This window comes from Salvelinus alpinus, chromosome 35 (genome assembly GCF_045679555.1).
Source record: "Salvelinus alpinus chromosome 35, SLU_Salpinus.1, whole genome shotgun sequence".
NCBI classification, from domain to species: Eukaryota; Metazoa; Chordata; class Actinopteri; order Salmoniformes; family Salmonidae; genus Salvelinus; species Salvelinus alpinus.
In genome coordinates, this window is record NC_092120.1 from 13,196,309 (window position 1) to 13,211,008 (window position 14,700).

Below are 14,700 nucleotides of genomic sequence, written 5' to 3' on the forward strand. Positions count from 1 at the left end.
GTGGGCTATACTCGGCCTTGTCTCAGGATGGTAAGTAGGTGGTTGAAGATATCCCTCTAGTGGTGTGGGGGCTGTGCCTTGGCAAAGTGGGTGGGGTTATATCCTTCCTGTTTGGCCCTGTCCGGGGGTATCATCGGATGGGGCCACAGTGTCTCCTGACCCCTCCTGTCTCAGCCTCCAGTATTTATGCTGCATTAGTTTATGTGTCGGGGGGCTAGGGTCAGTTTGTTATATCTGGAGTACTTGTCCTGTCTTATCCGGTCTCCTGTGTGAATTTAAGTATGCTCTCTCTAATTCTCTCTGTCTCTCTTTCTTTCTCTCTCTCGGAGGACCTGAGCCCTAGGACCATGCCTCAGGACGACCTGACATGATGACTCCTTGCTGTCCCCAGTCCACCTGGCCGTGCTGCTGCTCCAGTTTCAACTGTTCTGCCTGCGGCTATGGAACCCTGACCTGTTCACCGGACGTGCTACCTGTCCCAGACCTGCTGTTTTCAACTCTCTAGAGACCGCAGGAGTGTTAGAGATACTCTTAATGATCGGCTATGAAAAGCCAACTGACATTTACTCCTGAGGTGCTGCACCCTCGACAACTACTGTGATTATTATTATTTGACCATGCTGGTCATTTATGAACATTTGAACATCTTTGGCCATGTTCTGTTATAATCTCCACCCGGCACAGCCAGAAGAGGACTAGCCACCCCTCATAGCCTGGTTCCTCTCTAGGTTTCTTCCTAGGTTTTGGCCTTTCTAGGGAGTTTTTTCTAGCCACCGTGCTTCTACACCTGCATTGCTTGCTGTTTGGGGTTTTAGGCTGGGTTTCTGTACAGCACTTTGAGATATCAGCTGATGTACGAAGGGCTATATAAATACATTTGATTTGATTTGATTTCACTGCACCTATCTGGTGTATGTGACAATAAAACATGTTTTTTGGTATACAGTAATCCCTCGTTTATCGCGGGGGTTACGTTCCGAAAATGACCCGCGATAAGTGAAATCCGCGAAATAGAAAACTTTTTTTTTTTTTACAATTAGCAACTATTACATGTATACAAATACAGTGACTCACGTGTAGGCCGTTTCGTCGACATTATGGGTTTAGGAGATGTTCGAAATTACAAGATAATTTGGCCAACTTAATGTAAATTTGCCAAGCTGTTTTATGTACGTACACATAACTGCACGAGACGACAAAATGATAGCACAATTCGTAGCATGTTTTGATACAAGAAGCGGGAGTGAGTTTTTAGCGAATCAGAATGCAGAGCACAATGCACCAAAAAAAAAAAAAAAATGCATTATGAAAATCCGCGAAATAGCGAATCCGCGATAAGTGAACCGCGAAGTGGCGAGGGATCACTGTACAGCTACTATTTAGTTTGAACTAGAACATAACACACTTTTGTTAGACCAATGATGAGCATTCAAACTGTAGAAGAAGAAGGAAGGATAATCCTCCCATTCTTGTTAAAGTATTCACTCAATTTAGCCCCAGTTGACCAAAGATCCTTAGGAGAGCAAGTGAAACATTACGTTAGTCTCTGGTTTAGCTATTGATTACCAGTATGATGCTATGTCACCTGGTTGAACAGGTTAAGGTAGAGTATGTTACCTGGTTGAAGAGGTTAAGGTAGAGTATGTTACCTGGTTGAACAGGTTATTAAGGTAGAGTATGTTACCTGGTTGAAGAGGTTAAGGTAGAGTATGTTACCTGGTTGAACAGGTTATTAAGGTAGAGTATGTTACCTGGTTGAACAGGTTAAGGTAGAGTATGTTACCTAGTTGAACAGGTTAAGGTAGAGTATGTTACCTGGTTGAAGAGGTTAAGGTAGAGTATGTTACCTGGTTGAACAGGTTAAGGTAGAGTATGTTACCTGGTTGAACAGGTTATTAAGGTAGAGTATGTTACCTGGTTGAACAGGTTAAGGTAGAGTATGTTACCTAGTTGAACAGGTTAAAGTAGAGTATGTTACCTGGTTGAACAGGTTAAGGTAGAGTATGTTACCTGGTTGAAGAGGTTAAGGTAGAGTATGTTACCTAGTTGAACAGGTTAACGTAGTGCATGTTACCTGGTTGAACAGGTTAAGGTAGAGTATGTTACCTGGTTGAACAGGTTATTAAGGTAGAGTATGTTACCTGGTTGAACAGGTTAAGGTAGAGTATGTTACCTGGTTGAACAGGTTAAGGTAGAGTATGTTACCTGGTTGAACAGGTTAAGGTAGAGTATGTTACCTGGTTGAACAGGTTATTAAGGTAGAATATGTTACCTAGTTGAACAGGTTAACGTAGTGCATGTTACCTGGTTGAACAGGTTAAGGTAGAGTGTGTTACCTGGTTGAAGAGGTTAAGGTAGAGTATGTTACCTAGTTGAACAGGTTAACGTAGTGCATGTTACCTGGTTGAACAGGTTAAGGTAGAGTATGTTACCTGGTTGAACAGGTTAAGGTAGAGTATGTTACCTGGTTGAACAGGTTAAGGTAGAGTATGTTACCTGGTTGAACAGGTTATTAAGGTAGAGTATGTTACCTAGTTGAACAGGTTAACGTAGTGCATGTTACCTGGTTGAACAGGTTAAGGTAGAGTATGTTACCTTGTTGAACAGGTTAAGGTAGAGTATGTTACCTGGTTGAAGAGGTTAAGGTAGAGTATGTTACCTAGTTGAACAGGTTATGGTAGAGTATGTTACCTGGTTGAACAGGTTAAGGTAGAGTATGTTACCTAGTTGAACAGGTTAAGGTAGAGTATGTTACCTGGTTGAACAGGTTAAGGTAGAGTATGTTACCTGGTTGAACAGGTTATTAAGGTAGAGTGTGTTACCTGGTTGAACAGGTTAAGGTAGAGTATGTTACCTGGTTGAACAGGTTAAGGTAGAGTATGTCAGGTTTTGGCCAAGACTGTTCGGGTTTTGGTCACTAGATGTCCCCATTGCACCTTTTTTGTACCTTTTGTTTTTCTTGCTCTAATTATTGTTTGCACCTGTAGGTCATTCCCTTGTTAGTATTTAAACCCTGTGTGTTCCTCAGTTCCTTGCTCAGTGTTTGTAAGTTAGCACCCAGCCCCAGCCCAAGCCTTGTTTTATACAGATATTTCTCTTGTTGGATTTTCCAGAGGTTCTCTGGTTTAGTTCTTGTGTATTATTTGAGGAGTCTTTTGAGGTTTGTTTTTCCCTGCTGTTTTTTACCACTTTGTGGAGTTTCTTTTGTATTTTGGAGGATTTCCATTTTGTGCCTCTTGGCTTTATTTTTTGGACATTGTGGATTTAGTTTCTTTGCCTGGAGATTTTGTTCTTTAATTAAACCACCATCTCTAGTACTGCTGTGTCTGCCTCATCTTCTGGGTTCTGACGATTATTAGTGACTGTATCTCGCACCGGGTCCTGACAGAAACACTGAGCCATTATAATGAACCCAGAGGCAGCCAGTACCCAGGATATTTTTTCCATGCTGTCCCACCACGAGGGGACTGTCCAACGCCACGAAGCTGCTCTGGTTCAGCAAGAGGCCTTAATGGCTAGACATTCTCAACTTCTGTCAGAGATGCTGACTTCCATAAAGCAGATTTCGGATCGACTTTCCCCGGCAACCGCTTCTGCTCCAGTTCATCCGATTCAAGTGCCCCTGGCAGTTAACCCCCTGGCTGAACCTCGTCTGCCGCCTCCCCAACGGTTCTCAGGGGATCCGAGTGTTTGTAAGGGGTTTTTCACCCAATGTTCTCTCTCCTTTGAGCTGCAACCATCGTCGTTTCCCACCGACCGGTCCAAGATAGCATATATCATCACCCTGCTGTCGGAAAAAGCCCTAGCCTGGGCTACTGCTGTGTGGGATGCCCAAAGTCCCTGCTGTGCCAGCTACTCTACCTTTGCTGAAGAATTCAAGCGAGTGTTTCAAGGTCCTACCAACGGTCCTGACTCAGCCAAACAGCTCCTGACTCTCCGCCAAGGTCGGCGCAGCGTGACGGACTATGCCATCCAGTTCCGCACTGTGGCAGCAGCAAGTGGCTGGAACGACGAGGCGCTCACAGTGTGTTTTTTGAAGGGTCTTTCTGACACCATCCAAGATGAACTGGCCACTCGGGAACCACCGGACAACCTCGAGTCCCTGATCAAGTTGGCTTCACGCATAGACCAGCGTCTGAGAGAGAGAGAACTCAACCGTAGACCGCTCACCCTAGCTCCTATCGGTTCCAGCTCTGAGTCTCCATCTTTATCCTCGCTGGCTCCACCAGAACCCATGCAGGTTGGACGCATCTCCCAGGCTGAGAGAGACCGCCGGATGAGGGAGCGATGCTGTCTATATTGCGGCAAACCGGGCCATTTCCGCTCCACGTGTCCCGGGCTCCAGGGAAACGCACTCTCCCGTGCAGGCCTGGGAGGACTGTAACGGGAAACATAACCTCCTCCCATCCATCCAACTCCCGCCTGCTCATTCCAGTTACCCTTTCCTGGGACGACCACGAGTTTTCTCTTCAAGCCTTGGTAGACTCTGGAGCCGCAGGTAACTTCATGGATGGGGTCTGGGCGAAAGAGAATGGCGTTCCTTCTGAACCTCTGAGTGACCCCATAAGGGTTACTACGTTGGATAGAAGCCCTTTGGGATCTGGACTTGTTACTCGTGCCACTACCCCCTTGCGACTTTCAGTTTCCCAACACCAGGAAGTGATGAACTTTCATCTGATCTCCTGTTCCGAGTTCCCTCTCGTCCTTGGTTATCCCTGGCTTCACAGCCATAACCCTCACATCGACTGGTCTGTGGGCACTATCAAGCAGTGGGGTCCTACGTGCCAAGCCACTTGTATCTTCCCGAGTTCCCCGAGTTCCCCTTCCGAGTCTCTAGAATTCATCGACCTGTCCCGAGTTCCCGAGTGTTACCATGACCTCAAACTGGTATTTAGCAAACAGAGGGCCACCAAACTACCACCCCATAGACCTTACGATTGCACCATCGACCTGTTTCCGGGGACCTGCCCTCCCAGGGGTCGGATCTTTTCCCTTTCTCCTCCCGAACGAGCTGCTATGTATACCTACATCAAGGACGCTCTGGCAGCAGGCCTCATGCGTCCATCTACCTCGCCGGCGGGAGCAGGGTTTTTCTTTGTGGCCAAGAAAGACGGTGGATTACGACCTTGCATCGACTACCGGGGACTCAATGCCATAACCGTCCGTAACCGCTACCCGCTACCCCTTATGGCCACAGCCTTTGAGCTGCTCCAGGAAGCAGTTGTCTTCACTAAGCTTGACCTGCGGAACGCATACCATCTTGTGCGGATCAAACCCGGGGACGAGTGGAAGACCGCTTTCAACACGCCTACTGGTCACTACGAATACTCGGTGATGCCCTTCGGCCTGACCAACGCTCCGGCTGTGTTCCAAGCGCTCATAAACGATGTGCTTAGGGATATGCTTAACATCTTTGTTTGTTTACTTGGATGACATCCTCATCTTTTCGAGCTCCCTTCAAGAACACATTAAGCATGTCAGACAAGTGCTCAAACGCCTCCTAGACAGCCATTTGTACGTTAAGCCGGAAAAGTGTGAATTCCATTCCTCTCGAGTACAATTCCTGGGATTTATAGTGGAACCCGGTCGAGTCCAGATGGACCCCAAGAAGGTAGGGGCGGTAGCGGATTGGCCCACCCCCAAGTCCGTTAAGGAAGTTCAGCGTTTCCTGGGCTTCACCAACTTTTACCGCAAGTTCATCAAGAACTTCAGCTCGGTGGCAGCCCCTCTCTCAGCTGTAACCAAGGGTGGCAACACAAGGTTTCTGTGGGGAAGAGAAGCTGAGACGGCCTTCCAAGGACTCAAGCAGCGCATCCTCTCTGCTCCCATCCTGACACTACCAACGGCGGATGAACCTTTTGTGGTGGAGGTAGACGCATCAGAGGTTGGGGTTGGAGCTGTCCTGTCTCAGAGGGGTGAAGACAAGAAGCTTCATCCTTGCGCCTTCTTCTCTCACCGGCTTACCCCGGCCGAGAGGAATTACGATGTGGGGGATCGTGAACTCCTAGCGGTTAAGATGGCATTGAAGGAATGGAGACACTGGCTCGAGGGGGCTTCTCAACCGTTTCAAGTGCTTACGGACCACAAAAATCTGGAGTATATCCAGCAGGCGAAGCGGTTGAACTCCAGACAAGCTCGATGGTCTCTTTTCTTCAGCCGATTTCAGTTTATCCTCACCTATAGACCCGGGTCGAAGAATCTCAAACCGGACGCCTTGTCACGAATCTACTCTCCTGCCATTCGAGAAGATACTGACATGACTGTCCTTCCGGCCGCTAAGATCGTGGCTCCGATCTCGTGGCAAGTGGAGGATACCGTGAAACAAGCTCAAGCCATCGAACCGGGCCCTGGAGGAGGTCCTGCTAATCGGTTGTTTGTTCCCAAGGCAGCAAGGTCCCAAGTCCTTCTGTGGGGGCACTCCTCTCGCCTCACCTGTCACCCGGGCGTAGGTCGCACCTTGGAGTTCATCCAGCGTAAGTTCTGGTGGCCTACCATAAAAGAAGACGTTGCCACTTTCGTCAAGGCCTGTTCCGTGTGCTGCCAGGGCAAATCTTCTCACCTCCGCCCTCAAGGACTCCTTCACCCTCTATCTATTCCCCACCGACCCTGGTCCCATATCTCGTTGGACTTTATTACTGGCCTTCCTCCGTCCCATGGTAATACTACGATCCTAGTCATCATCGACAGGTTTTCTAAGGCGGCCAGGTTTGTTCCCTTGACCAAATTACCTTCTGCCAAGGAAACAGCTGAGTTGGTGATTAACCATGTGTTCCGAGTCTTTGGGATTCCGCAAGATATGGTTTCCGACAGAGGTCCCCAGTTCGCCTCAAGGTTTTGGAAGGCCTTCTGCCAACTCATAGGGGCCACGGCCAGTTTATCTTCAGGGTACCATCCGGAGTCCAATGGCCAAACTGAGAGGATGAATCAGGAGCTGGAAACCACCCTCAGATGCATGGTTTCCAACAACCCGTCCACATGGTCATCCTTCATTGTTTGGGCCGAGTACGCGTACAACACCTTGTGCTCCTCCTCCACTGGTATATCCCCGCATGAGTGTCAGTTTGGCTATGCGCCTCTATTGTTCCCGGACCAGGAGGCAGAAGTCAGAGTGCCTTCAGCCTCAAGGTTCATCAGACGCTGTCGGCTTACGTGGAAGAAGGCACGTCTTAATCTTCTGCGTTCCTCTCAGCAGTACCAACGACAAGCCAACAGACGTCGCCGTCCCGGTCCTACCCTGTACCCCGGCCAGAGAGTATGGCTCTCAACTAAGAACTTACCACTACGGGTGGAGTCTCGCAAGCTGTCCCAGAGGTTCATCGGTCCCTTTAAGATTGCCAGGAGAGTCAATCCCGTTACTTTTCGCCTGCACTTACCCAGATCCCTTAAGATCAATTTCACATTTCTTTATTAAAACCTGTTGTTTTTTCTCCCCTTATCCCGGCAGGCAGACCTCCCCCTCCGCCCCGTGTCATCGGTGGCCAGTCGGCTTATACCGTCCACCGGATACTGGATTCCCGCCGGGTGCAGCGGTCCTGGCAGTATCTGGTGGACTGGGAAGGCTACGGTCCCGAGGAGCGCTCCTGGGTTCCTGCCAAGGACATACTGGACCCTGACCTCATTCGTCAGTTCAGGACCCTCCACCCTGAGAAGGCTGGTAGGAACGTCAGGAGCCGTTCCTAGGAGGGGGATTCTGTCAGGTTTTGGCCAAGACTGTTCGGGTTTTGGTCACTAGATGTCCCCATTGCACCTTTTTTGTACCTTTTGTTTTTCTTGCTCTAATTATTGTTTGCACCTGTAGGTCATTCCCTTGTTAGTATTTAAACCCTGTGTGTTCCTCAGTTCCTTGCTCAGTGTTTGTAAGTTAGCACCCAGCCCCAGCCCAAGCCTTGTTTTATACAGATATTTCTCTTGTTGGATTTTCCAGAGGTTCTCTGGTTTAGTTCTTGTGTATTATTTGAGGAGTCTTTTGAGGTTTGTTTTTCCCTGCTGTTTTTTACCACTTTGTGGAGTTTCTTTTGTATTTTGGAGGATTTCCATTTTGTGCCTCTTGGCTTTATTTTTTGGACATTGTGGATTTAGTTTCTTTGCCTGGAGATTTTGTTCTTTAATTAAACCACCATCTCTAGTACTGCTGTGTCTGCCTCATCTTCTGGGTTCTGACGATTATTAGTGACTGTTTCTCGCACCGGGTCCTGACAGAGTATGTTACCTAGTTGAACAGGTTAAGGTAGAGTATGTTACCTGGTTGAACAGGTTAAGGTAGAGTGTGTTACCTGGTTGAACAGGTTAAGGTAGAGTATGTTACCTGGTTGAACAGGTTATTAAGGTAGTGTATGTTACCTGGTTGAACAGGTTATTAAGGTAGAGTATGTTACCTGGTTGAACAGGTTATTAAGGTAGAGTATGTTACCTGGTTGAACAGGTTATTAAGGTAGAGTATGTTACCTGGTTGAACAGGTTATTAAGGTAGAGTATGTTACCTGGTTGAACAGGTTAAGGTAGAGTATGTTACCTGGTTGAACAGGTTAAGGTAGAGTATGTTACCTGGTTGAACAGGTTATTAAGGTAGAGTATGTTACCTGGTTGAACAGGTTATTAAGGTAGAGTATGTTACCTAGTTGAACAGGTTATTAAGGTAGAGTATGTTACCTGGTTGAACAGGTTATTAAGGTAGAGTATGTTACCTGGTTGAACAGGTTATTAAGGTAGAGTATGTTACCTGGTTGAACAGGTTATTAAGGTAGAGTATGTTACCTGGTTGAACAGGTTATTAAGGTAGAGTATGTTACCTGGTTGAACAGGTTAAGGTAGAGTATGTTACCTGGTTGAACAGGTTATTAAGGTAGAGTATGTTACCTGGTTGAACAGGTTATTAAGGTAGAGTATGTTACCTGGTTGAACAGGTTAAGGTAGAGTATGTTACCTGGTTGAACAGGTTATTAAGGTAGAGTATGTTACCTGGTTGAACAGGTTATTAAGGTAGAGTATGTTACCTGGTTGAACAGGTTATTAAGGTAGAGTATGTTACCTGGTTGAACAGGTTATTAAGGTAGAGTATGTTACCTGGTTGAACAGGTTATTAAGGTAGAGTATGTTACCTGGTTGAACAGGTTATTAAGGTAGAGTATGTTACCTGGTTGAACAGGTTAAGGTAGAGGATGTTACCTGGTTGAACAGGTTATTAAGGTAGAGTATGTTACCTGGTTGAACAGGTTATTAAGGTAGAGTATGTTACCTGGTTGAACAGGTCAGCCAGCTTCATCCTCCATCTCTGGTGCCAGGCGGTGCCCTCTCCCATGTCCACCAGCTCATCCATCTGCTTAACTGTCTTGATAGTGGTCACCTAGGGGCAACAACACAACTCAGTCACACTAACTTCCTTAACATAATTACTCCCTAAACAAGTTTATCAAAGCTTAATTCATCCTCAAATAACTAATAAGTTCAAGCTAATTCATGCAAATTGAACAAGGGCCCTCCTTACTGTAAATGTATGAGACAGGCTGTGTTTGCTCAGAGACAGTATTTGCTAGATGACTCATGAATATAAAAATGTCCCCTCATTTCTTTTCTCTGAATAAAAGACTGCTTCACTTCACAGACTAGATGTGTCCGATAGGGTTTTTATAGTAGTTTAGGATGAACTGTGTGTGCATATGTGGGTGTGTCACTCACAGAGAAGACCCTCTCTGGGTAGCCCTTCGCCCTCATGTTGGTGTCATGGACCTGCTTCAGAATCATCCAAGCCTCATCGTGTTTCCCATTCTACAACAGACAAGACAGACACATTTGTCTAATGAATAGCTAAATAAATAGGAACTCATTATAGTATATTTGTCAGGATAATCAGGATCCCAGCAGCTGTATATTGACGGTAGCTACTGTAGGTGTCATGATATTCAAACACAGCAGTAAGTCCCAAGTTAAACCCAAGATGATAAACAATGCCTTGGGTAGCTACTATGATTTTTGTTATATTTTCATTGGTGGTTGGTGGACTGACCTCCAGGAAGAAGCGTGGGCTCTCGGGCATTGTGGTGAGGGCAGAGATGGCTGCCACAGAGGGGAAGGCACACACCAACACAAAGACACGCCAGCTGTGGAACTGGTACGCAGAGCCCATCTGGAAACTCCAGCCTGGAACAGGAACATAAAGAGGTTGAAGAACTATGGTGCAAGGGTCATACCAAAGAGTAGTATACAGGACGATAAGCATATGCATCCATGTTTGATAGGAGCATAACAAAGAATATGATGATTGTTTCTGTGTGTATAAATTGTGTGCATTCAATTGTATTTAAATGTACAGAATGTGTAATCTTTGCTTGGAAACCAAATTTCACTCTGGGGTGGTAGAAATGAACCGACGAACATTGACCGACGAACAACCCCCCACCCGACTCACTGATTTGTTGATTGATTCATTGACTGATTGACTGGTACGTTGATTGGTTCATTGACATTTCTCACCATAGTGGGGGATGATGGCCCAGGCCATGGCAGAGGCGTAGATGCCACCGATCATCCAGAACATGCAGAGCCAGCTGAGGTGCTCTCCTCTCTTCTCCTGGGCCAGGAACTCAGAATAGTAGGAGAACACGATGGGGATGGAGCCACCGATGCTGCAGAGAGGGAGAGAGAGAGGGATAAAGCGAGAGGAGAGAGAGGGAGAGAAATAAAGAGAGACAGAGAGAAAGAGAGAGAGGTAATAAAGTCTCTTCAGGCTATTAAACCATTTAAATAATCTGTGCCAGCACAATAACATTGTCATCATCAATAATAGATAGGCTTCATACACATTTCATCCAGTTGATTTAACCAAGCTGGGATCGCTTCCAGACTTGCAGCTTTGGGAGTCATTGTGGGGCACATTAATTTTGGCATAATTTACAGTCGGCACTAGTATTTATAGCCGAGTCGTTCTCAGAGGAGAAGGGGTGTGTGACACAGCATGCTTCCTTACCCCACGCCGGAAAGCAGACGGCATAAAAGGAAGGAGCTGTATCCTTGAACGAAGGAGGAGAAGAAGGCAAACACACTGTTGATGGAGAGGGAGATGAGGAGGGTCTGTCGCCGTCCAATCCGGTCGGCCAGGCCGCCCCACAGGAAGGCCCCCACCATCATCCCCAGGTACACAATAAGACCTGAAAGAGGGAGAGAGAGAGAAGGGGTGGGGAAGTGGGAAGGAGAACAAGGGAGAGAGAGAGAAAGAGGAGAAAAGGTGAGAGGAAATATAGGGATGGAGGTGAAGAGAGAAGGAGGGAAAAGGGAAAATAAGTTATTAATACCTATCAGGGTTATTATAAAAAAGAGTTCCAAAATGGTTATTTCGCTGTCCCCATAGGAGAACCCTTTTTGGTTCCAGGTAGAACTCTTTTGGGGTCCATGTAGAACCCTCTGTGTAAAGGCTTCTACATGGAACTCAAAAGGGTTCTACCTGGAAATAAAAGTGTTCTACCCGGAACGAAAAAGGGTTTTTCAAAGGGTTCTCCTATGGGGACAGCCGAAGAACCCCTTTAGATTCTAGATAGCACCTATTTTTCTTAGAGTGTATGGATCATAGAAATAGAAAGGATAGAATGGGCGTCCCCATTCAAGTCAATGATGGTGTAATGGGTGGACAGCCATTGTGAGTGAAAAGCAAGTGTACCCATTAATCTCTGCCGTGATTTTTTGACTCAACTCAACTGACTGTCACGCCCTGACCTTAGAGAACCTTTTATTTCTCTCTTTTGGTTAGGTCAGGGTGTGACTAGGGTGGGTAGTCTAGTTTTCCCTTTTCTATGTTGGCCTGGTATGGTTCCCAATCAGAGGCAGCTGTCTATCGTTGTCTCTGATTGGGGATCATATTTAGGCAGCCTTTCCCACCTGTTGTTTGTGGGATCTTGTTTTTGTATAGTTGCCTTGAGCACTGCAATACTGCACGTTTGTTATATTATTTGTTGCCTTGCACCAGATTTGAAAGTTCTTGCTGTGAGATGTTACCCCACTCTTCCACCAAGGCACCTGCAAGTTCCCGGACATATTTGGGGGGAATGACCCTAGTCCTCACCCTTCGATCCAACAGGTCCCAGACGTGCTCAATGGGATTGAGATCCGGGCTCTTCGTTGGCCATGGCAGAACATTGGCATTCCTGTCTTGCAGGAAATCACGCACAGAACGAGCAGTATGGCTGGTGGCATTGTCATGCTGGAGGGTCATGTCAGGATGAGCCTGCAGGAAGGGTACCACCTGAGGGAGGAGGATGTCTTCCCTGTAACGCACAGTGTTGAGATTGCCTGCAATGACAATAAGCTCAGTCCGATGATGCTGTGACACACCACCCCAGACCATGATGGACCCTCCACCTCCAAATCGATCCCGCTCCAGAGTACAGGCCTCGGTGTAATGCTCATTCCTTTGACGATAAACGCGAATCCGACCATCACCCCTGGTGAGAGAAAACCGCGACTCATCAGTGAAGAGCACTTTTTGCCAATCCTGTCTGGTCCAGCGACGGTGGGTTGGTGCCCATAGGCAATGTTGTTGCCGATGATGTCTGGTGAGGACCTGCCTTACAACAGGCCTACAAGCGCTCAGTCCAGCCTCTCTCAGCTTATTGCGGACAGTCTGAGCACTGATGGAGGGATTGTGCGTTCCTGGTGTAACTCAGGCAGTTGTTGTTGACATCCTGTACCTGTCCTGCAGGTGTGATGTTCGGATGTACCGATCCTTTGCAGGTGTTGGTACACGTGGTCTGCCACTGCGAGGACGATCAGCTGTCCGTCCTGTCTCCCTGTAGCTCTGTCTTAGGCGTCTCACAGTACGGACATTGCAATTTATTGCCCTGGCCACATCTGCAGTCCTCATGCCTCATTGCAGTATGCCCAAGGCACGTTCACGCAGATGAGCAGGGACCCTGGGCATCTTTCTTTTGGTGTTTTTCAGAGTCAGTAGAAAGGCCTCTTTAGTGTCCTAAGTTTTCATAACTGTGATCTTAATTGCCTACCGTCTGTAAGCTGTTAGTGTCTTAATGACCATTCCACAGGTGCATGTTCATTAATTGTTTATGGTTCATTGAACAAGCATGGGAAACAGTGTTAAAACCCTTTGCAATAAAGATCTGTGAGGTTACTTGGATTATTACGAATTATCTTTGAAAGACAGGGTCCTGAAAAAGGGACCTTTCTTTTTTGCTCAGTTTACATTACCATGGAAATGATTGCATCACAATACCAGGCAGCCATTGCGAGTGTACCCATGAGTTTGCCAGGCAAATTGCCAGGGTTTGAGGTTCCAAGACTGTTCCTTTCATTGTATTCTATAGTATGGATCAATACATTCATTGACATTTCATTCTGTTTAGCTCTTGATAGAGTTCCAAGCAATCCTTAATCTAGCTAACTAGAGAGTCTCATCGGACAGATACACAATTGCTTCTTCTACCACAAAAATGTATTAAAGAATGTTGTATCCTTTAACATTATTATACATCAGGGGACATATGTGTCAAGCGTCTCAGAATACAGGTGTAGGATCTTAATTTGATCTTAATTTCTGTTGCAGGAGAACTTTGCAGGGGGGAAAAACACGTAGATTAGAATTTCATTTTCCACTTTAAAAGACTTTCAGACTTGATTTTCCCTTGCTTAAAACGTATCAACCCCTACAAAAATGTGCATTCATTATAATCCACATAATAATTCACATTTCCTGTTGCAGCAGGATGCTACAGAAAACTGGTTCAAATTAAGATCCTACACCTGAATGGGTGTTTCATCTATATAGAGTTTTCATCTATATTCTTTGCTGCTGTTTACATACCACCACAGTCAGAGGCTGGAACTAAGATAGCATTGAATGAGCTGTATTCCGCCATAAGCAAACAAGAAAATGCTCACCCAGAGGCGGCGCTCCTAGTAGCCGGGGACTTTAATGCAGGGAAATCAGTTTTACCAAATTTCTATCAGCATTTTAAATGTGCAACCAGGGGGAAAAGAACTCCGGACCACCTATACTCCACACACAGAGATGCATACAAAGCTCTCCCTCGCCCTCCATTTGGCAAATCTGACCATAATTCCATCCTCCTGATTCCTGCTTACAAGCAAAAATTAAAGCAGGAAGTACCAGTGACTAGATCAATAACAAAAGTGGTCAGATGAAGTAGAAGCTCAGCTACAGGACTGTTTTGCTAGCACAGACTGGAATATGTTCCTCCTTCCTCCGATGGCATTGAGGAGTACACCACATCAGTCATTGGCTTGACACAACAGTGGTAGGCCTGATCACCGACAACAACGAGACAGCCTATAGCGAGGAGGTCAGAGACCTGGCTGTGTGGTGCCAGGACACTAACCTCTCCCTCAACGTGATCAAGACAAAGGAGATGATTGTGGACTACAGGAAAAAGAGGACCGAGCACGCTCCCATTCTCATCGACGGGGCTGCAGTGGAGCAGGTTGAGAGCTTCAAGTTCCTTGGTGTCCACAGCACCAACAAACTAACATGGTCCAAGCACCCCATGACAGTCGGGAGACTGAAAAGATTTGGCATGGGTCCTCATATCCTTAATAAGGTTCTACAGCTGCACCATCGAGAGCATCCTGACTGTTTGCATCACTGCCTGGTATGGCAACTGCTCGGCCTCCGACCGCAAGGCACTACAGAGGGTAGTGCTAACGGCCCAGTACATCACTGAGCCAAGCTTCCTGCCATCC

General features: G+C 46.6%; 1 protein-coding gene across 1 annotated transcript in view; it reads right to left on the reverse strand.

Moving 5' to 3' along the window:
• LOC139564647 (synaptic vesicle glycoprotein 2A-like) overlaps nt 1–14,700 on the reverse strand; it is a 51,168-nt gene that overhangs the window by 5,253 nt on the left and 31,215 nt on the right. Inside the window, exons 3-7 of the mRNA XM_071384359.1 lie at nt 10,964–11,144; nt 10,471–10,622; nt 10,004–10,137; nt 9,676–9,765; nt 9,236–9,343 (exon numbers count right to left, since the gene is read on the reverse strand). Of these exons, the coding sequence (XP_071240460.1) occupies nt 9,236–9,343; nt 9,676–9,765; nt 10,004–10,137; nt 10,471–10,622; nt 10,964–11,144 (665 nt within the window). The remainder of the gene's footprint in view (nt 1–9,235; nt 9,344–9,675; nt 9,766–10,003; nt 10,138–10,470; nt 10,623–10,963; nt 11,145–14,700) is intronic.